Source organism: Protomyctophum bolini (genome assembly GCF_963924005.1).
Source record: "Protomyctophum bolini genome assembly, chromosome: 1".
Classification (NCBI taxonomy): Eukaryota; Metazoa; Chordata; class Actinopteri; order Myctophiformes; family Myctophidae; genus Protomyctophum; species Protomyctophum bolini.
Window position 1 is genome coordinate 12,510,847 of NC_137862.1, and position 25,168 is coordinate 12,536,014.

The 25,168-nt window shown below is 43.8% G+C and overlaps 1 protein-coding gene across 1 annotated transcript in view; it reads right to left on the reverse strand.

Moving 5' to 3' along the window:
* The window catches only part of mapk8ip1b (mitogen-activated protein kinase 8 interacting protein 1b), a gene marked incomplete at its 5' end in the record, with an annotated part of 57,553 nt that extends 35,811 nt beyond the window's left edge, over window positions 1-21,742 (reverse strand). Inside the window, 2 exons of the mRNA XM_080772588.1 lie at window positions 6,267-6,378; window positions 21,663-21,742. Of these exons, the coding sequence (XP_080628714.1) occupies window positions 6,267-6,378; window positions 21,663-21,742 (192 nt within the window). The remainder of the gene's footprint in view (window positions 1-6,266; window positions 6,379-21,662) is intronic.
* Window positions 21,743-25,168: the final 3,426 nt, after the last annotated feature.

Here is a 25,168-nt window from a genome sequence, read left to right on the forward strand (position 1 = left end):
AGACACACACACACACACACACACACACACACACACACACACACACACACACACAAACACACACACACACACACGCCCCCTGCTGGGCTGTCTGGCGTGTGTCATGCTCTCTCCCTGTGCTGTCCATTATTGATGAGATAGGAGGATGTGTCCCACAATTCCCCAGGCTCAATGATGAGGTCACCACTCTCTACACTGCACGGGTGTGGCACTCTGTGTGTGTGTGTGTGTATGCGTGTGAGTGAGTGAGAGAGATTGTGTATGTGTGTGCGTGCGTGTGTACATGCTTCCTCTGATCCATATACTGTCTCTTAAATAAAAAAAGGTAATAGTTTATCCATCATTCATTATGGTGTCATTTTACCAATGAACAGGATGCAATATAACCACAGGTAGGGTAATTTATGTGTTTTGGTTTACAAAAAGTAAGTAGTATTCTGCTAGAACAAAAAAAAATAAACATTGCATGGATGCACCTGGGACGTATCCTCAGTGATGTATCCCAAAGTCATCGGGGTTTCGGGTCTGTCAAACATCATACCATTCACTCAGGCGATCACTCAGGGTAGCAGCCTACCGGTGATCCGGTAGCTACCCTACAAGGCCCAGTAGCTACCCTCAATCAGTCCCATTAGGGCAAGACCAGGGCGGGACCACACAATCCGTTGGAACTACTCCGGATCAACTCTGCCGGGACTGGGAGGTACGTTTCTGGCGCTAGAATTCATTGCAATAGAGCGTTTGTTTGTCAGTAACAGGCATTGCCAGCAGTCATTATCACCTCAAAAGCCACACAAACCTTCACCTCAATAGCCACATTATCACATGAAAAAGGCTATTGAAATCCACATGCAGCCACGTACTCCACCTCAAGGTTGCACTTTATATACATGCAGGTACATAAGAGTAAAACTTATTTTTGTTTGGCTATTGAAATCCTCTGCTACAACTGGTGCAGAAACATGATTCCATCAAATGAGGTAAAATGAGGTATACTTTGTCTGTAATTAGCTTAAAGAATTAGTGGGCAGGGCCTATTTCTTCCAAACGCCATAAGTTGAGGGGCCTCTGTACAGCGCACCTCCAAAAGCACGTTCTCTTATGGCCATGGTGGGCACCACAAATGTGAGTTTGTTGCCCAGTATATCGTACAAATGCTATCTGCCCCCGCAGCTTCCTTAATTTTACTCTGGATGTTAGGTTCTTAGTTTACTTATGATCCTAGATTACTATTATTTCTATGCATTTGCACCTTGTGTTGTTCTTGCTTACTGTAAATCCCTCTGGATTAAGAGTGTCTGCTAAATGCCTAGAAAAGCCCTACATTGTAATTGTAAATTGGCTTACAGTGTGATGGGCATGAAATGTAAGCTGCAGTAAAGCTTAAACCTTAATTCATTCTCCTACTTGTTTTTATATTTCTTGTTTTTGAGTAACATTCTATGTATGAACAGTGCTATATAAGACAAATGCCAAAATTCATATGAAGTCATTGTGAATTGTGAAGTACTGCCAAATGGTCATTTAAGATGAGCAGGGAGAGGAAAGCCGCTAAGAGCCCAGTTTAACTGTTTGTCCTGCAGAGTCTGCTGTTTCCCTGCTTAATGTAGCCTACTCATCGACTCACTGCAGTTCACTTTACCTGACACACATATGTTACAATATATGTATACAATATCCAATGGTGGACAAAGTACTCCAATACTCAAAGTCAAAGTACTGTATGGATATGGATACTATTACTCCTGGTCAAATATTACATTGCAACCAAAATACACTAACTTGCCTGCATGCTTAACAACAAGCAGGGCTTAGAAGCATAATACTGTGCATTGACATGAATTGATGAAGAAGACATCACAAAAGCAGATGACCCCTGCACGACAGGACACACTGAACTGAATTTAAACACTATTTAGACCATTTTGGATTTTATGTTGAAGGCTGATCAACAAGAAACATACACCACAGTGCATGCCTGCACAGCACAGCCAACATTTTGGAACAACAGCTGTTGAGCGACACCTCCTGTAAATTAAAATAATAATTGTTTGTCAGTAACAGGCATTGCCAGCAGTCATTATCACCTCAAAAGCCACACAAGCCTTCACCTCAATAGCCACATTATCACGTGAAAAAGGCTATTGAAATCCACATGCAGCCACTCCACCTCAAGGTTGTACTTTATTGTTACATCGCGTGTACAGGTACAAAAGAGTAAAACATGTGCATGTTCATAACACAGTGTGCACATACATAATGCAAATACATACAGTACTACACACACACACACACACACACACACACACACACACACACACACACACACACACACACACACACACACACACACATCCAGCAGAAAGCTGTCATATGCTCTAATCTGAGCTATAATTAGCTCCCTGGATAGTAAGGCAGTATGAGAATGAAAGCAGAGATTGTAAAAGGTTATGGGGAAGATCGAGAGGTTAGACTTTCTAACTCTCTGTGACATGATTATTTCACATATAAAGTCGATTTCTACTCCTCACAGGGTCACAGTTCACATCGCGGAGTAACAGAAAAGTAAATGTCTGCGTCTTGGCTCTTTTTAGATGGGGAGGGGTGAGGTTGCCATGGCTACCCGAGTAGAGGTGAGGAGCTGATAATGGCATTGTTGGGACTTGGGAACAGAGTCAGAGAGAACTGACAATAATTTAATTATCTTGTCATACTGTATACTCACTGATGTTTCTGCCTCTTTTCTCTCTCTCTCTCTCTCTCTCTCTCTCTCTCTCTCTCTCTCTCTCTCTGGGGTTGTGTTGTGCTGCGCAGTGCACACCTCTGTGTTTACTTCCTGTGCGTCTCTCCAGCAACGCTCCAGATTCCATTTTTAAACCTGCTCGTGTTTTTATGCGTCAGAGAGTCCGCTAAACGGGGGGCAATTGGGCTGATGGCATATCTTACTCCCTACTTTGATAAGCGAAAGAACATATCTTTAAATCCACTTGCACTGGACGTGAGAGTAAACACTAGCCTCAACTTCATCTTCACAGTGAATCTATTCTAACTCAACTCACATTTTTCGTACGTTTTTATCTCATTTGATCTCGTTACATGTCCTCTGAGAAGGCATTATACTGTACAAATATATTGTTATTTATTTTGTTATGTCATTTATTATTACCCAGGATGCAGCAGTAGTAATCACATTTGATTAGTTTTGTATGGAGCAGACATCTTTGAATGTGACCAGGGTTTGGTTTGCTGCCTCTGCTATCGATCTGGTCCTTTTTCTGTGCTAAATTGAACAATAAAGAGACAATATGACGTAATGAAGCACATTATGACATACATTTTCCCTTCATTGTCAATGGCGTTTACAAAACAAACATTGAAATAAAGACAAACATTAAACCTGTGTATAGGAGGGGCTGGTGCCCCTCAAAAATCCAAGAAAATAATGGAAAACAAACATTTAAGCAGTAGTGAAAATCTAGATCTGCTATTTTACACTAGTTTCTCTCTTGAGACAGGGGCTAAAAAGTTTGTGAAGCACTGGTGTATAGTATGCTACACATGTAAGGACAAAACATAACAAGGATGAGAGTCTAACCCCTTACTGAGAACAGACATAGAAAAATCTATTTTGGGATATGTCCCAGTCCTCTGTACTGTAGAGGACGAGTACCAATAATAGATGTTTCATATTCATAAAATATATTTTAAAAATACATGTGACGAAAAGAGAGTTGAGCCAGAAGGCAAAGCTCTCTGTCTACCGAGCAATCTTCGTTCCTACTCTCACCTATGGTCATGAAGTGTGGGTCATGACCGAAAGAATAAGGTCACGAATACAAGCGGCCGAAATGGGTTTTCTTCGACGGGTGGCTGGCAAGGCATCTCCCTTAGAGATAGGGTGAGAAGTTCAGTCACACGAGAGAGACTCGGAGTAGAACCGCTGCTCCTTCGCCTGGAAAGGAGTCAGCTGAGGTGGTTCGGGCATCTGGTTAGGATGCCTCTCGGGCGCCTCCCTATGGAGGTCCTCGACGCACGTCCCACTGGGAGGAGACCCCAGGGCAGACCAAGGCGCAGTTGGAGGAAACACATCGACTCACTGGCCTTGGAGCATCTCGGGTTCCCCCAGAAGGAAGTCACTAATGTTGCTCTGGAGAGGGAAGTCTGGAGCTCTCTGGTGGAGCTGTTGCCCCCGCGACCTGACTACGGATAAGCGGTTGAAGATGGATGGATGGATGGATGTTCGAAAGCCTGAAAATAGATTCTCCAAATATAGGCCATACTGTAGTTGTAGATTGACCACATGGCATATTTTTCTCCAGAAAATATTTTTAGTGGCCATTTCTTGTCATTTTAATTTGAAACGTATGACTTACAAACAGAACCGCTTCGCAGTTTTTTTCTTAACATTGTTGATTTGCACTGACAATATTTGGTGACATATATTTGCGGGCCAAGTGGGGCTTAACCAACGCCAAACGGTGTCGCGTAACACTGCCAACTGCTGATTGGTCAGACAATCCCCACTAGCGATGCACAGACAGACACAATCATGGATGGAGACCATGGAATGGTAAATGTATTGCATTTATATAGCATCACCTTTCTAGTCTTTCCGACCCTTCAAAGTGCTTTACAATCCACACACACATTCACACGCCGATAGCGGAGGAAACCATACAAGGCATCAACCTGGTCATCGGGAGCAGTTAGGGGTTCAGTGTCTTGCTCAAGGACACATCGGTCTGAACACGTTTTTTCTCCTCAGTGCGTTGAACAATTGATCTGAACACCTGGGGATGGCCAATTAGCCTAGCCGATTTGCTCAGACACATACTGTATGATGAAAATTCTCCTTTCATTGCCAATGGCATTTAATGTTTGTGTTAGCACAAAAAGACAAATCTATTTGCTCTGACACTATGACGCAGAATTGTCCATTCATTGTCAATGGGAACTTAATGTTTGTGTAGGACAAAGTTTTTGCACACACACTAAAAGCTGCACATAGGAGGTGCTAGCACCACTCAAAAAATATTAAATTAATCAAAGACCCATACAATAGGGACTTGAACCATTAAAAATCACTAACTCATGTTGATTAGGTGATGTAATGGTGATGTAAAACAAATGTTAATGGCATTTAATGTTTGTGTTAGGGACTAGATGATGTAAATTCTCCCTTCATTGTCAATGTCATTTTTAAAACAAACATTGAACTAAAAACAAACATTAAACCTGTATAGGAGGCCCTCTCAACAAACGTAACCTAGCTTAGTTTTAAATGAAAAATGAATCAGTGTTGAGCAACTGCGAGATAGCTTTAGTGTTAGATTAGCCTCGTTTAGGGCAGAGGCGAAACACAGAGGGCCGTTTTCATGGGGCCACTTTTCATGGGGCCACTGCTTGATGACGATAACCAACCCATTTTGGGCGGGAACCCATTTTGGTGTTAGCATCATGCTATGCTTTAGCTATTGAAAAATATAATGCTATTTTTTTTTACTGACATAGAAACATAGCTTTTTCAGAAAACTGTCAGGATTTAGAAGACATTTTTAGAATCTGATCTGAGGTCAAAATGGGTTAAAAAGCAACGCAAACTGAGAAAAGTAGAGGGACCATGTATATGGATATGGGCACTTCAACTGTTGAGGTAACCTTGGCTGAACAACTACAACTACAGAAGTCCCATACTTGACCATATCACAAATACAAATCACACTTGTGTGAAGTGAGGGGTGCCTTTGGACACACACACACACACACACACACACACACACACACACACACACACACACACACACACACACACACACACACACACACACACAAACATGACATCACAGGGGGCACGCACAAAAGCAAACATAAAAAGTCCATAGACAAAGCCACACACACCTGGACCAAAAAGGTTTGGACCAACTTGCCATCCTTACAGTACGTTTTAACAGCACCGACAGCCAGATGATTTTTCCGGAAGTGCATTATTTGTCAATGGGACCCGGTGACTACTGGTGATAGCAGGCGAACAGGCGATGGGCGGAGGAATGACGGCCCCGAAAAGATGAAAATAATTCATCTTTTGTGCGACGTCGCCCGGTGATAGTGGGCGATTAGGCGATAGCCAATGAAATTGAAGTGTCGCTCGCGTTGTTCTCCCGCTGTTAAAATGTTAGATCGCCTCACTACTGTGGCTAAAACGTAAGTATATTTCGTCTATGTATTTATTTGTGTATTTCGTTTGCTCCAGTGACACTTCACCCTACCTTGATATCCAGGCCGTTACAGTTGAGGCTCATCCCGCACTCGTCTGTGATCTCTGTGATCTCCGACAGGTCATCATCCTCAAACTCATCCAGGCTGATGTCATGGGTCAGCCTGCTCGCATGGGGAAGGACAAGAAGAAGGAGGAGCAAGAGGGAGGAAGACAGAGAAAGGATAAGAGACATGGTCAGGCATATGTGTGTATGTGTGTGTGTGTGTGTGTATGTGTGCATGCGTGCGTGCGTGCGTGCATATAAGTGAGGGTCGCGCATACATCACATTCCGTGCTCAGCCAATCAAATCATTACTATGGGGTACACACAAGCACACAAAGCTAGGCATAGGAGAGGCTACCCCTCCAAAAAATGCGAAAGGGATTTTCCGGATCTAAATTTAAACTATAACACTGGACCAATATAGGACTGACTTGGGGGGAGAAGGACTGTCATGTTTATCTTATCTCTAGATCTTATGACTTAAGCCTCTATGACAGTGCTGGAGGACACCTGCAGGGCCTGTCTCTGTGTCATGACTATAAAAGCTCAATCCATCCCAGTTAAAAGAACCCTGTAAAAAGCACTTTTATAGTACTTTGGTCTACGGAGAACATGTATTTCAATGAAATAGTAATTCAATCTACAATGTAATGCTGAGCACACTCGTCTTCCAAGGAAATGAGAAAACAAGCAATTCAAGTGCAATCTTTTGTGTATTATCCACGGGCCAGAAACCATGCCTCCACTGTCACTACTACACAACATCAAAACTAAATCTTGAATCCCTTCAGTGACCTGTTACAAAGACTAAAATAAATGCTCTATAGGGATTAGAGGTATGCAATGATCACAAAAAAGAGAACACTGCACATATTGCAGCTAAGTGAGCAATAAAACGTCTCATTTCAACATGTAGAATCATGTTGGAGTGAGCCAGGATAAGGTGGGTGTGTAGTACTGCTGCTCATTACTCTGAATATATCATCCAGACGGCTTCCCCTGGATTCAATTAGCATCCAGAAAACAACACTTTCATTTTTTCCCTGGCCATAATTAGCTCTTTATCCTGCTGCATCCTGTGGCTAATAGAGACACACAAAAAGACAGAAACAGACAGAGACAGAAATAGAATGAGAGAGAGAGAGAGAGAGAGAGAGAGAGAGAAAGAGTGAGAGAAAGTGAGAGACAGCTAGACACAAACAAAAAAAGAGACATAGCGAGAGTGCACATTAGAAAGAGAATGTTCTGTATGAAAGAAAGAGAGAGAGAGAGACAGAGAGAGAGAGACAGAGAGAGATAGAGAGACAGACAGACAGACAGACAGACAGAGAGAGAGAGACAGAGAGAGAGCGGGAGGGGGAGCTGACAGACACATGGGAGGCACAAATCACACCTGTGTTAAGTGAGTGGTGCAACTGAACCGTGTGGGGGTTCCCGGGGGTCCCCGCAACATCCAGACCCCCAGGAACGTGCCCAGGGGGGCGGCCCAATTCCGGCGAGCCAACCCGCGTTCGAAAGGGTCGAGAAATTACAGAGTTACCGTGTTGCAGCTTTTCGTGCTCGGACATACTGTACAGACACAGAGACAGACGGACTTAGCGCCGTAATGGAGCAGAGGCACCGCTCAAAAATGTAATTAGAGAAGATGATCATGACAACCATCAGTAGCACTTGGTGGAGAGGAGAGGAGAGGAGAGGAGAGGAGAGGAGAGGAGAGGAGAGGAGAGGAGAGGAGAGGAGAGGAGAGGAGAGGAGAGGAGAGGAGAGGAGAGGAGAGGAGAGGAGAGGAGAGGAGAGGAGAGGAGAGGAGATTTAAAAACAACATGGGGCCATGCAACTGTACTCTTGTTTTGTTTCATGTTTGCTTTGGCAATGTAAAACTATTACAAATACAGCCCTTCTGAATTGAATTGAATTGAACAACAATGCCTGGTGAGTCTTGATGACTCAGCCACAGGACTCCGGCTACGTCGTGTTGTATTATTATACACATCCTGCTTTTGATTCCCGGCTCGGCATCATCTGTGCTGCCGCACATCAATACATCAATAAAATGATAGAACAAAATGGCACAGTCTCTGCCTCCATACTGCCAACATCGAAATGAGCTGCTGCAGCTATAGAGCCGCCCCGTGTGTAGGGGCCGCGGACGACGGAGATGGCCTGAGAGGAAGCATCTGTTTACCACAATAATAATGAGGCCTATAGGAGGGGCTATTGAAGGACACACTGGAGATGGAGTGGAAAGTCCAAATGGGTGCAAGAGGAAGAATGCAGAGAAACAGAGAGACTCAGATAGAGGTCTAAGATTTAGTGGAAGTGAAGCAGAAATTATTTCAGATTTGTATTATAGCCCCTTGAGATGCAGCATCTCATTTCCAAAGGGCGACCCATAAATCATGAACAAAATACATAGAAACATACAGTACAGTACAGTACACAGATACAGATAATATAGAGATACATACAGACATACACACACAGATAGCAGCCTCACCCTCTTCCACCCACCCAATGAGACACCCATCTAGACATGAACCCTAGCATCCCTATTCATGACAGGCAGGCGATAATAGACAAACATTCTGTGGAACGTCCCGTGAATTTGTTGCGTGCGTGCACACGCCGGCGACTCACCAGACCTGGATTCTGGTTTATTTTACGCTTGCGTTGTTGCGCCCCTCTTCAACAGACCTGGAGGAGACCAGGCAACAACGCCTGCGTTCCTCGGTCCCCGTTTGCAAGGCCCTTAACACAGTCAACTCAGACAACACATCAAATTATGTCTTAGGGATTATCTAGGAGTTGTCTTATATCTATAAGAACTTCAAAATCAACAAAGCTGAGTTGAAATCTATTCTGCTCCATACTTTATTTTGCGTGCGTGCGTGCGTGGGTGGGTTTTACTGTATTTTATCATTGAATGTGGAATAGACCAAGTTTATGAAATCTTGAAATTTTCTGTGCAAATAAATCTGACAAGACTGAAGACTCCCTCCCATGTTTTGTCCTGACAGAAGTCGGGCATCAGCATGGGTTTACAATGTTCCAGTGATGCTTTTACGGAACACCAACAACAACAACAACAACAACAACTGTAAGCGTTTATATCCCCTACAAATCAAATTCATTAACACACAGGTAGGCCCGAGCCGTGGAAAAAGGTGTGGAGGATCAGATCAATATGATCCAAACTTAAGTCCCCTCTCCTCTCAGCATCACTTACAGGAAGGAAGGCAGGAGAGGAGAGGCACTCATTTCATACTTTGGAGGCAAAGGTAGATGAGAGAGAGACACACACACACACACACACACACACACACACACACACACACACACACACGCGCACACACACACACACACACACACACACACACACACACACACACACACACACACACACACACACACACACACACACACACACACACACACACACACACTGTATGGTTTGAACGTGCAATATGGTTATAGGGTGATTTATAGTTTGTGCGTAAAGCGCAGAAAATAGTAAATTAAAGGACCACTTCACCACTTTTCAACTTATCTTCATATAATAAATAGGTCCTCACTAATGTTCATGATAAAATACTACAATTAATTTTTCTTAAAAAGCCCTACTGGCCTACTGGCGCCATTTTGATTGTGATGGCCTACATATTAGATCTGCATCAAGTGTATAAAATTGGTGTTTGAGTGTTTAGTGCACAGTGCTAGAGCTCTTTCAGTTTGCCAGAATGGGATTTATTAAGCCTACAGTTTGTTCTCACCACAAGTAGGCTTCTCACCATAAAGGTCAGAATAAAGGGGATAAAATAGATAATGGACTAACATTACGTTTCTCTCTCTCTCTCTCTCCCTCTTATATCTCACACACCGTTATACGTTACGGGCCAATTCATACTGCAGTACTACGACCTGTTTCCTACCTGCTGCTGCTCCATCTGTCTGTCAGTGTCAAACGGAAACCACCTCATTTCATTATTTAATATCTCCGACCGACACGGAACCCATGCGGACGTATCCTTATGGAAGGGGGAGAGGGGAAAACACCACAAGAGGGACTAATCATCAGGCAAACTTTGTTGTTAGCCACCTATAGCCGAGCTTAATGCATTTACTGGGTCCAACTCCAACTACACTCGTCCAGTTGTTGTAAACATTGCCAACGCGCGCACGTGCACACACGTGCACACACACACACACACACACACACACACACACACACACACACACACACACACACACACACACACACACACACACACACACACACACACTTGAGGGAGTTCCAGGGGGGACCCATGCAGCTAAATGATCATTTGGAACTAAATGGACCCTTATGGGTCTGTAACTCAGAGAGTGTACGAATGGAACCCAATGGACCTGGTTCCATTTGTACACTCTCAGAGTTAAAGGGGTCCCAGAGATAGAAATGCTATTAAATGGGGGTCCGTAGACTAATGCATGTCAAACTGGGGGTCCTTGAAATTAAATGGGTTGAAAATCACTGCTAGAGCCATAAAGATTCCCTGGCATATCTTTTCAAACGGGGGTCCGCAGGCTAATTAGTGTCAATTTGGGGGTCCTTGACATGAAAACGTTTGGGAACCACTGGCCTATGGTGTGCACATCTCAGAATCCATGTCCTACAGTATGCTGCTTTTTTACCCTTCTGCATACTGTCAAAGATATTTTTACAACTCATAATCAGAGTCATTAAGAAATACACAGGGCAGAGAGTGGACTGAAACAATGATACTGTTTAATACAAGGGATCACCCAGCCCAGGGAGGTGCACTAATGCAAGCCTCCTGGGCCCTTTACATTGCTCTCCTTTATACACACATGAGAGCAGAGAATACATTGAAGGTGTGGTCAGTAATGTCAAACATGGTCAGACATTGGTCTCCTATAAGAATAGGTCCTCTGACGGACAACCAACAGGTGGATAGTATTCTCATTTCAAAAACTCTTACAATACAGCATAACAGACTGAGGTTATGCTCTCGCTGTAGCGACTATATAATATATATTAGGGTGTGTTCCTTTTTTATGTACAGTAACATGCCTTGTTTTAAAGACAAATGTTTTTGAAGCTTGCTCATAACATTGTTGGCTTAATACTTTTGATGCACTGTTGTTGTTGTTGTTCTGCTATATATATGCCTATCCGTTGGCCAGGTTTATCACATTCAAAGAGCCGAGCCCCTCAAAGATCACACCTTTAATGTTTGTGTAAGACAAAATCAGACCTGTATGAAGTGAGTGGTGCAACAGCGCCCCCTGTTGGTACCCTAAACATATGGACGGACAGACAGACAGACAGACAGACAGACAGACAGACGGACGGACGGACGGACGGACGGACGGACGGACGGACGGACGGACGGACGGACGGACGGACATTGCTGGTTCTAGGAGTGGTTGCACCACTCAAAAATAGTCACTAAGCCGATTTGCTCAGACACAAATTCTCCATCCATTGTCAATGGGAATTTAATGTTTGTGTAGGACGAAAATCTACACTAAGAGCTGAATATAGGGCTAGCGCCCCTTATAAACAATAATAGAGAGGGCACCGGAAATCCCCTCCCATTCACTTGTATAGAGTTGCTCGACCAGGAGGATGATGTCATCTGCGATATGTTTTTTTCGGAGTTCCTCCTCCTCTACTATACAGAATGACACCAGGCGACCCCTTGGGCTAATCCACACTTCCACACATGGCGCCATTTGCTATGTTTGCAGCGCAAGTTTCTGCCGGGAACATTCACATATACCATATATTTTGATTCATAAGAAATGTAAAAACATTCATTGTATGAAAAGGGATCCCTACTTCTCGATTCTTTAATTAACCTACATGAGCAAGATTAAGTCAGTTATTGGTTCTAAATGCCAATTTCAATATATTTCCAGTTAATTGCCCAGCCCACACTGTATTACAGCATGACAGGAGACGGGTGACTCAGCACACTAGTCAGCAGATATCTGAAGTCCAGGTCAGTCACAGGGATTCCCAGAGTCTGTGTCACTCACTGTCAAGTGAAACGTGAGCAACACAGTCTGGTCATAGTAACATCTAACGGTGACATCACTCTGACCTTGCTTCCCTTGCACAGCCTTGTGCATCCCTCTACAGACTGCTACATCCCTATACTGCTACAAGGCTATAGCATTACTAGTATCCACTAAAACAAACCTCCTTAAACAAACAGTTATGTATCGATCAATATCATTTTGGAACATGTTACCACCTGACATTAACATAACACAAAATAAATTATCTTTCAAATATGCTTTAAATGAACACTTGCTACAGCTGACCACATGACCATAATGTTATTCTTATTATGTTGCATTTAATTTGATAGAATAAATTGTAATTATGTATCTTCATGTATTTATGTATGTATCTTTGTTGAATGTATTTGTAATTACCGTATGTATTTTTTGTATGTATTTTATATGGACCCCAGGAAGATTAGCTGACGCCGTGGGGATCCATTCAATAAACAATAAACAATCCACACATCTACATACAGCTACATGGCTATAGCAAACATACTGTAGTCTTACTATCAGTCGCTCTTTTTTGCAAAAAGTACTGGGGATTTTATCAATATAAATCACATTTGGTGATGACAATCCACTCATAGCCCATGATTGGAAAGCTTCAGTGGTCGAACATGATCCATAGAGATCCCATTTCTATAATGCATTATAGACAGGGCCCATGGGATGTTATTATAATAAAGCATTTTATGACTTCCAACGTCATTTCAAAATTGCTGGACACTCACAAGACATATTTCCTGTACAATTTTTCCTGTACCATACTTTTATTATAAATCTCATGCTGTAGGTGAAAATGCATTATAATCATATGATCACTATAAGTGGTCAATTGGGTGCTTCAAGTAACGTGAATAAATGTAATTTAATCAATGCATTTTTTATAATGCATTACAGACAAATTGAAACATATAGATTGAAGATTAAAGACAATAGATTGAAGATTAAAGATTGCATTTGTGCACATTTCAATCCACGCTATTAACAATGTCAGTGGAAAATGTTTAGTTTCATAACCTTTTATTAAATGTTTAGTAACCACTGCCTTTTCTGTTTTCTAGTATTGTGGGGAAAGCTTTTGCAGAAATGTTCCGCAAAAGCTTTCCCTACAATACGGACGCTGGGGTTTAAGTGGTTAATCCTCCTTGTTGCGACTGCAGGTTGCATTTACTATGAAATCGTGCATTTCCCATCAGTCAGTCAGTCAGTCAGTTGTTTGGTTGGTCACCCCAGGCATGACCATCATGCCTCGTGACATCATCAGGGATGGAGATCCCTGATGTCATCAATATTAAGCCCATATATGGGAATGCCCATCAATATTGGCCAGCAACTCTACATCTGAGCTCAAACCCTTAGAACTGAACCCATGACCTGTTCTGACATTCCATATGTTGATGCTTCCCCATCCTACGATGTCTTACTTTTGACCTCCCTTTGTCCATTCAAACTCTAGAAGGGCTTGCCCCAAAGTTAATAGGCAGCCGGCAAAAATGCAAGCCTGAAAATTAAGGCCCTACCTGGCCCCATCAAACTCTGTACACTCAAGACACAGCCCCCTGCTGCCACCATTAGATCTCCATATATGGAGCTGACCTGTTCTGACATTCCATATGTTGATCTGACCTGATCAACCCGTGTACACTCAAGACACGCTCCATATATGGCCAGTACAGAATTCATTCCGGCTAGATCTGACCCCCCATGCCAAAGCGTCCTATACTGTCTCCCTGGGTATAAAAACAGTTGCCTCTCGCTGCGGGTCGCATTTTACATTTCAGTTAAATGAATACTCAGCATCGAAGAACACTGGACAACTGCAGGTGTATCTAATTATCTGGGGATTTGTCCGTTATGTTGTTTAAGATTTTACCCACACACACACTGCTTAAACCCAACTCCTTCTGTTGTGTTGATGTAACGTGTCGTGTATCCTATTACAACCAAATCTCCCCTCAGAAATCAATGAAAATTCAATTTCATCTTAAGGAGAAACACAAAACTACCCCCATTTACAATTGGGTTCACACAGGTCACGCAACAATGATTTTCCACTTGACAAACGTTGTCCACCCCTTTCCCTTTCTCATGTCTGTCTGTCTGTCTGTCTGTCCATCAGTCAGTCCATCAGTCCGTCTGTCTGTCTGTCTGTCCGTCCCTGTGACTCTCTCTCTATCTCTCTCTATCTCTCCCTGGATGAAGGGCGGTCTGACCTCACTATCAGACCAGCACTCTGTAAACCACATTAGTCTTCCCCCTGCCTCCAACAGGACATTATTTACTGCTCTTTGTCTTTTTTATAACCAAACAGCCTACAAGGTCAAATATAGAAGCACTTTCATGAGATGAGATAAGTTCAGGCAGTGAGCGAGACGTGATGGCAATTGAGAAACAAAGAGCCAGTGTGCAGTCAAAGTGCACAGTAAAAAAAAAAGATTAATTAATAATCAAAAGATACCGTTTTCATTTCAATTAAAACTCAGGAATAATAATAATGCCTGGATTTATATTTGTTTACCTGCAATGAGTTTAGATGTTATATTGCATCATGAATCCTTTGCTTAGCATGCTGTCACACTCCACGTCACCCAGATACAGTAAGTAACTGCTGTCTCACACAATACACTCAATACAGACTCCCATCCTCCCATGTTTATTCTAAAGCTTACACAGAACTATCTGTTGACGTTATTGTGTGTGTGTGTGTGTGTGTACGTGCGTGCGTGCATGTTATACTCCACGTCTCCACCTATGATAGTACTTTAGCACCCACTGTGTTCACTAGATGGCACAGAGCCAGCAATCCATAAATGGGCCCCCACCGTATATCCTCAAGTGTGGCAAGGACAGGACGGTCCAATAAAATGCGTCACCTGACAGACCCCCCCCCCCCCCTTCCTCACCCCCACCTCACCAACCGTATGCAAACTAAACAGAGCTTCACGGCCAGCATGACCACACAATAACACTATGGTCCTCGGCTCGTATGAGCTCCCTTTTCTATGGCTCATAATATAGTCTCTTTTCTCTTTTCTTCGCACAGGCACTCACACACGCAGGCACGCACACAGGCAAGCACGCACACATGCATGCACGCACGCACACATGCACGCACGCACACATGCACGCACGCACACACACACACACACACACACACACACACACACACACACACACACACACACACACACACACACACACACACACATCACCACCCCTATCTCGCCCCTTCCAACCCACACACCATGTGCCCCCTTTGCTTCAAGGGCAACCCTGTCCCGGGCTTGCAAGATGAAGGAAACGCTACGGTTGAGAGCGACAGATAGCATTCACACACACACACACACACACACACACACACACAACAACACGCGCACACCACACTACGCGTCTGCATGCTAAGAGTGACAGAAAGATGCCCTACCATTTCTCCCACTGGTCCTCCATCCAGCCCTCTTCTCCTTCCCCTCCTGAGTCCATGCTGTAAGTGTGGAGGGCATCCACAGAGGAGAGAGACGAAGGAGAGAGAGAGAGAGCAGAGACAGAGGGGAAACAGAGGGAGGGAGGTAGGAGGGGCAGGAAGAGAGGAGGAGGAGGAGGAGGACTAACAGCCGGGGGTGGATGGGAAAGGTCTGTCCGATGCACACGCAGCACCTGCTCGCTGCTCGCCGCCCGCTGCTGCAGCCAAGACAGCAAGTGAAGGGAAGCGTGTGTTCTGTAAGCAGCGGTAGGAGCCGCGTAGGAGCGAGTTGCGACCTATACCCACAGTACCGACTTATATAATCTACTGTCTTCCTCTGATCTCCACGGTGTTTACACTGCTGTGCGCACGCGTCAGGTTTACTATACGGCACTGCAGGAAAGTGCTGGCGTGGGAAGATTGCAGTGTCCACGAGCCCAAACAGGAGCAGAAACATCAGCATATACAGGGAGGACACTCCTCTTCGGACTCTCTCTCTGTGTCTGTCTCTGTCTCCATCTATCTCTCTCTCTCTCTCCAAAAACACAGAGCTGCTCAATTATTCACAAGGTTGATCAATCACGCTAGAATTACCCTCTCATCTTTTCCCCTGGCGCACGAGCACACACACCCACCCACACACACCCACACCACAGCCTCTCTCTCTCTCTCTCTCTGTTTAATGGGCTTCATTTGCATGACAGTTGAGGTTTAGTTTAGTTGAGATAAATGCTGCATGCATCCAGATCCAGAGATCACATTATCTTCTTGCATTCTCCCACTTCCTTGTGTGTGTGTGTGTGTGTGTGTGTGTGTGTGTGTGTGTGTGTGTGTGTGAGACACCTATTTTTAGCTACATACTGTATCTGCAACTGTAGTCCACATGAGATGCAACTGTGAGGTCCATCTCAGTACACATACTGTACAGCATGCAGCCTGTTTAATAAAGGATGCAACAGTATGTGCTCTGCTACGGCTGTGCATGTTAAGCCAATAGAACGACCCGAAGACAGAAACTTCTGGGTTCCTTTTCATGCCTACTCACAACTGTGCATCCCAGACTGTTTTAAGGTCTGTTCGGGGCTCTCCCCAGGTTGGCAGAGGGAGAGTAGTGCCCAGGATTACAGTTTAGGCAATTTGCCACTTTCCCGGAAGATTAACACACCTCATTCTGCCACTTCCTCGAGTGACTATGGCAATGATGCCTAAATTGTAATGAAGTGCCAATTACCATTTTCCCTAGAAATGCTCTCTGAACGGCCTGTTTGAGCACAGTCAGGTTCTTGATCCGACCGGAGCTTTTTAGAGGACTTTAGGTGTTAAAAGTACCTGAGTGTCCCGCCGAATGGGGTGACCCATCGGTTTCTGCTCCGCTCGCCGGTTGCAGCCTTGTTCCAGTGGACAACGTATATGGCCAAAAAAAGCTCTCTCGGGCTGTAAACTGGCAATATTTAATAATATCGTTGCTGTCAGGCAGAAACATTGTATCTCCTGCATTCACCTTTTAAGATTTTTGTAAATGATTACAGTACTCTCACAACAAAAAATTGTTGCTGTCAAACCGTACCATCAGTACAAAAGACACTCAACCCTTCTTTATTCTATGTGTAAAAATGTGTGGGAGAAAGAGTGTGTGTGTGTGTGTGTGTGTGTGTGTGTGTGTGTGTGTGTGTGTGTGTGCGTGTGTGTGTGTGTGTGTGTGTGTGTGTGTGCGTGTGTGTGTGTGCGTGCGTGCGTGCCTGTGTGAGTGTGTGTGCGTGCGTGAGAATGGGGGAGGGGAATTGTGTGAATTTCCTTGCATCAGCAGAAACTAGCAGACAGTCAATATTCAACAGAAATGGAATCACAGCAATTACTGGCCATTCCCTGGCTGTGAAACTCTAATTCAGTTCCATTTCCATACCCTTCATGTGCATCTGCTCATTTTATCTCTGGCCCTCTCTCTATCTGAGGGCGATTAAATACAATAATAATATACGTCATATACTGTAAGCTACTGTACAAGCTTTTCTTCCGCAGCAGAATGCACCTACCTCATCCGCCTTTTTTCATAATACATAAACAATGTAGTGTGTCCTCTATTTCTCAGTCTACTCAGCGTGTCCTAAAAGTTGTCAACAGTCACCACATCTGTGTTGACAACACCAACAATAAGACTGATTATTTTCACAAACACACACACTCATTAACTTTATATATGATGTTTTGGGGTGTTACAGTACAGTACAGTAGAGGGACCCCCACACGGTAACTCTGTCATTTCTCAACCATTCCGGACATGGGGCGGCTCGCCGGAACCGGGCTGACCCCCTGGGCGCGTTCCTGTGGGTCTGGAACTTCTGGGGGGGGGAATAATTGGGCTACCCTGTGTCTATATTTGGGTTGGGTAGCTTGGACTCCTCATGCATAGAAGGGGGCATGAGGTCAGTCCACTGCCCCCCCAGGTTGGCAGAGGAAGTGTAGCGCCCAGTGTAGCGCATACTCAAATGTATGCCCCCTGGACTCCTCTGTCGTTCGCCTTCCAAATGTTAATTTGTTTTTGGAGGAATCGAGAGCATTCGCGGAAGTTCTTTTGGCAGAATGCCGTGTAATACAAATTCTCCTCCTTCACATGACAACCCTGCTGACTGTGTGGAGTAATCCAGCGATGCAGCTGTGTGACACGTCATAAGTAACTGCCGTCACTTCAAAATGATGCTGACTGAGCGAGGAGCATTAAAGATCGATTGGCTGTCCTCGCCTCTCCTCCTTGCCTTCTCTCTCGGAGGCAGGGAGAAGGTGCAAGTATATGATGCATATGATAATATACGGCAACATTCCCCGTGTTTCTTCACTAGTCCGATCCAGAAGAACACGGTTTGCCGGCCACTGCTACAGAGCTGACAATGAGGTTATATCTTCCCTTCTTCTCTGGAGTCCTGCCTCAAAGCAGACCAGAGGTAGAAAACCGTCGTTCCCTGATGTCATCGCTAGGGACACATGCATCAATGAAGGACCGGGAAGTCTGGCATGGCATTGTGAAATCCATGATCTCGACCGCGGTCGAAAAATGGTGGAGGACACAGAGTGAGTGAGAATGAGTGAGTGGGACCGTCAGAGAACAAGAGAAAGAAAAAGAGTGAAGCGAGAGCTCAGACCAGAGCTTGCTCTAATTCTCAAAGGGAGCTCAGTTTACATGTCACAGGCACATTTGTTATCGATTCAAAACTAATAGATCTACAGTATGATGCATTGTGGTGGGGACCATGCAGCTTCACCATTGGCATCCGCCACTCTATCAGGCACACATGCATACACATGCGCACGCACACGCACAGTGTATGTGTACACAATATTTGCACATGCCACAAACCACACTGTACTACACACGCAACAAAAAACATATGCTGGAGAAGCTATGCCCTCTGGTGGCAGTGCAGTGAAGCATGTTGGTATATTCTTGGCTGATAATACCTTCCCTGATGCCAATGGTTGAGCTATCTTCAGTGAACCGAGTACCCTCTCTGAACTCACATCGACTCACAGTCCCCAACTGGATGAGCTGCCTCCACCTTCCCACTGTATTCTCTACCATCATCTGGAAGCAAACCAGGGAATTATGCCTAAATCGACATTACGCCAAATTAAAGTAATACTCTTTAGGATTTTCTGTTTGGTAGTTTGATAGTAGGCCTACTGATGAAAGTCCCAGGACCAAAACGTTTGCTAATTCTAACCTCACTTTGAGCACAGAGCACATTATGAGCCTTACAAAAAAATAAAATAATAATAATGTCATTCCGGCCAATCACTTTTGGCGTCTTCACTTTTCTGCCATCACTTTTATCCAATCAAATCATCGCTATGGGGTGATCAGCCAATCATCCGCAAATGTTTGTGTTCACACAAACAGACAACGCTGTGCATAGCAAAAAAATAAAAATAAATCTATTGACTTTAGTCTGCCCTAAGGAGTCTTCCTTAACAGTTGATGCAGTCTTTTTCTGCCAGTTTTCCTTGGTAGTTTGATAACACCATCTGGTGACTGGCAGTTTCTTAATTAGTAATGCATCCTCTAGTTATCTGTTTGCCTTCTTGCAGCACACACCAAGGTAGTGCTACAAAGCAAAGAAGTACAATGATTTGACTGTGTGTTTAAGGCTCTAGTCAGACCTGAGTAAAAGATCACACCGTGTTAAGTGAGGGGCGCTAATATATTAAAGTCTAACTCATGTTGATTAGGTCATCACCTAATCACCTAATGGTAAGCACCACTAAAACAAACGGTGCAAACTAAAACATTAAACGCCATTAACAATAAAGAGACAATATGACGTAAATGACACATTATGACGTACATTTTCCCTTCATTGTCAATGGCGTTTATAAAACAAACATTGAACTAAAGGCAAACATTAAACCTGTGCGTAGGAGCCCCTCAAAAACAACATGGCATATGGCTGCCCTGGTCCTGGGCCAGTGGCTGGGGAGATCAGCAGGGGTATGATCTCAGAGGAATAAAGGGCAAAGAGAAGTATGAACATTGGGTCTAGAGAGGAAGAGAGGATGCTAGGAAGGAATAAAACCTTCCTAGCCTCTTTATTGTGTGTCAGTGTGTGTGTGTGTGTGTGTGTGTGTGTGTGTGTGTGTGTGTGTGTGTGTGGCATTCCCTATAATAGAATTTAAGTGGTGTAAATAAATAAGTTAAAGGAAAATGTTTTACAGCTGCGAGCCTGCGATGCAATCACACCAGCATGCAGCACCCACCAGTCACATTAAACACATTGAGTGAGAGTTGCAACTTGCATGTAGGCTAACTTTAAGATTTGCAACAATAGATTTTGTATTTTTTCAACGTGCCATAAAACAAGACGTGAGGGGGAGCGCTTGTTTAATATCGTCCCTCCCTCCCTAGGGTGTCGGCCTCTTCTTTGGGTGTCTTACCTGCACAGGTAAGATTCTATTAAACAAGCGCTCCCCCTCACGTCTTGTTTTATGGCACGTTGAAAAAATACAAAATGGCGGCTCGGAATGTGACTCTTGGAATATGTTGGACAGAAAGCAGCTCATAACATGGGGATTTTTATGAAAAACAAGCTCGGCAGATTGAAAGAGGATACTTCAACAAGCTTGGACTGCAGCTGCAATGTTGGTGAGTTTAACGTCATTTAAGACAAGCAGATCACAAACCAAAAAAGATGAATAGGAAGTGGATGGAGGTTATTGCAACTCGATTCAACCCATTGTAAAAAAATCTAGAGTTGCAAATTGGCTAACTTTAAGAGTTGTTTTTTTTTTTACATCGGCCTAGTACCGTTTCTGTCTGTGTTCAGGCTACATTGAGTAAGAAGGAATCCCAATAGTGCATTTATCAGAATATTGGGATTATATTATATAGTAACAAAAAGCCTACTAAAATCCCTATAATTAATCATTTATAATATGTCGTATTATTTCTCAAAGACAACGTTTGGTAGAGCGAGAATTATATTTATTGTTTTTCAATGTTGTGTTCTTCAAATCACTGCTTGTTTGCTTTGCAAAAGGCGTTTATAAATGCGGTGACAACAAACATGGAGCCAGACACGCCCTTAAATAACATGTGGCGACGACGGATCAACAAATTAAGATTTCATGCTTTGGGCTCACTGAGCAAATCTTCCCGTGCCTCTGCAGTAGCCACGGTTGCAAACGACAGGGGGGGAAAGCCCCTAGTCAAGCTGCTGCTATATCAACAAGCACCACCATCAGCACCTTCCTTCCCATCTGCAGAGCAGCAGTATCTGATCTCTCATTCATTCACAGACAGAAATCTCTGACCACGGATAACGCAACAAAAATAAATCTCCGGCGCAGCCAGGGCAGGATTTGAAACAGCCTCCTACCTGAAACTTGCCGGCGAGTCAACCTGGACGCTACGACGGCCGCGGGGAGGGCTGGGTTTTCTCTTCTCTCTGTCCGCCATGCCGATGCAGCTTATTCCTCCATTCGCTCCCAGTAGCAGGCAGCGCTTGTATGTATCCTCCTCCAGCAGGCTCCCGCAGCACTATACGGTATAATACCTGAGAGCGGTCCAGATAGATGCTGCCTGCGATATGAGCTGAACCCACACCGAGAGGGGAGGGCTTGGCAACTCTGACAGCAGCAACTCAATGTGACTTGAATAGGCTAAGTTTCAGAAAACATACACCGTAGAAAATATCACGATAATTAAATAAAAGCCCTTTAGCCCCCTACGTTCCATGCTATGGACTCGAAGCGGGCATTAGAGGATATTTACTAACAAAGGAACAATTGTAGACTTTGCATTTGCGAGGGAATCTTTTTTGTTTTTTTATTACACATATGACACGCTGCCTAAAAGCATTTAGACACCCTTTTCTGTCGACGATCTTAGAAACCTTTCGGAAATGGACAAATGGTTTATTATAGGCTACTTAATACAAATTGTTTAATTTCATGTTTGTAAATTGTGTGGAGACGAGACTGAGCCATTGAGCCGTGGCCAGCCCAGCGAGCTCGAGACGTCGTACCATAAGATATCCAACAGAGGGCACTTTTGCAAAAAGAGCCGTTGTGTTTGTGCTTGCCAGGGATGCAGCAGAGCCTTAGATATAGACAGTCAGTCAGACACAGACAGAGTTACGCAAACTGCGTTCACTTCTATTAGATGTCTCTGGGATGCAGATGCTACAGTTGAGCTGTGTATGACAGTAGAAAGCGTTTTTTTTAATCAGGATACATGTTGAGTAGGCGATCTAAACATTGACAGCACCTCAAGGTAAAATGGTACGTTATTTCTTTACAAAATATAAAATAATAAAGAATGACATACTTGATTTGATTGAACATGCACAGTAGGCCTACATCATTATCAGAGCAAGATTATATATTTGGCATTTATAAAATAAATGTAAATATAAAATAAAATGTAACAAATAAATAAAAGGTTTCAGGTGTCGATCAACCGGTGCAATGGACTTTTCATCACATTAATATGACTTCTACATGTCACATCTAAGCACCTGAAAAACGAATACATTTTCCATTTTCAGATTAATATGTATACACAGATTAATATATATACGAATTCATACTGAAGACCTATGGGCTATGCCTATGGGAGATGTTAGACCGTCATTCCTCATAGAGTTCCAGAGACTTGGACTATATGTCAAGGTGCATTGAAAACTGTTCTGGTCGCTTGTGGAGACCCAATACTATACTGTTTGATAGAGAAAAAACTAACCAGGTGCTCAACGGAGATAGCAAAACATGTTTCGACCTACATGGTCTTCATCAGGGCAAGATGAAGACCTTGTAGGTCGAAACATGTTGACAGTTGCCATTTTAATTTAATAAAGGTGTTCCTAATTTTTTTACTTTGTGTGCCCGGATCCTTCTCTCTTTTTCTCTTGTGTAAAACATGTATGTGCAGTTCACATACATGTTTTAGTGATGATGTGATTTATGTCTCCATATGACAAACATGAAGCCTAAAGAGTATAGGCTATCATATAACACCAACAGTTCTCATATATTATGAAGTCCTATACAATATTATGTCTTGTGGTTATGTTTTGGCTGTACTGTAGATGTGTGTTTTGTGGTCTGTTTCTTAACTCGGGTACATTTCAGCCTCAACAAATACGGCCCCTAAACCCAAAGTCCCCTCCTCATATACCATCCACCTATAGGAATCAGAAATTGAACTCCCCGGCGTGTGATGGGCTGTCTTTGAAGGGGCTGCGCGGATGCTTAGTAGGGCTGAGTGGATGCTTGGTGGGGCTCTGCGGGTACGAGTGATAATACAAGGCGCGCTGTGGGATGGACGGTATGGAGTGGAAGTACGGAACGGCGGCGTGCACGGCCATGGCTAGGGGGCTTTCGCCGCCGGAGTACTCGTCTGGGGAGGTGGGGAGGTGGACGACCATGTTATCCTGGTCCCACACGTGGAAGGCGTTGGCCTGCATGGTGGGCGGGGGGTGTCGGGGTCCGGTCGGACCCGGGTTCTTGTCCTTGTCACCGTCGTCCACTGGGCCAAGCACGCAGTCTGCAAGAGATTATAGTTTTCAATATTTTTCCATGTCAAGACTATAGGGGTTGGGATCCGGAACCGCAGGAACCAGGATCCAACATTGAGGAACCGGGAATTGGTTCCATTCACCTCTAGGCCTATACAATTTGATTGATTGAAGTATTTATTAACAGTTTGCAGAATTACAGAACATTTCAAGCATAACTCAATACAAAAAACTGTTAACTGTGAGTGGACGACCAATAAAACTTGAACCTTGTTCAATTCATCATAACATTTAGAGACATACAAATATACACTTCTATATAGCCAAAAAACAGGAAATCATTATCATAAAGGAGGTAAAAAGGGAAAAGAAAACAAATTCAGTGAGGGGGGAAAAGGGGTGGGTGGGGGATTCAGATTTTACAGGGGCCAGTTTCGAATTGCAGCCATCCGAGTAGAGTAGAGTATAGAGGATGTTAATACAATATAACTTAAACAATCTGGATGGTAGAGAATGTTATTACAATATAACTTATACAATGTGTGGGTGGTTTTTTTCATGACAATGAACACAATATTTTGGGCCGATCAAATAATTTATAAGACGAAAAATAAAACAAATAGTGTTGTCTCCTGACTTTCTTTTCTTCTTTCTAATGATTTGATCGTCCCAAAATATTGTGTTCAATGTCATGATTCGTCACGATCCGAATTGGCTTTGTCCGCGGCGTAACCGTCTTTAAATAAATTATATTAAAAGTGCCGATGGGAGAATGCATGGGGCTTCCACTTCCTGGGCCACTCGCTTTTCTGAAAGGGGGCGGGGACTGCGGCGCTCTATAGGCTACCTACAATGTACAATGTAGACAACATTTAGCACTCTTAAAACACATACATGGCAGAGAGACAGTGTGGTGATGATCACAGTCACAAAAACAATTTAAATAGAAACTATAGGATAATACCAGGTAAACAAATGTACCATAGCATAACATTTGGACACAGTGTTCTACAGAATCTGACGAAGACAGATAGACAGACAAAATCAGACCCGTCTGAAGTGAGTGGTACTGTACTGTACTGTACTGTACTGTACTGTACTGTACTGTACTGTACTGTACTGTACTGTACAAGCCAACCTCCCTGGCCTGTGTGTGTCTGTGTCTGTGTGTTAGGCTGTGCAACAGTGACACTTGGTGGTGAACAAACGCTATAACGCTATTTTCGTGCTCGGACACAGCCAGGGACACAGGGACAGACACAGCCACACACATAGCTGTCTATAGACCGATTCCGTAGCGGTTTCATGGTCGCAGCCTACGTATTTCCTGTAGGAAATACGCCTCACCAGGCGCATCTCTTCCACTA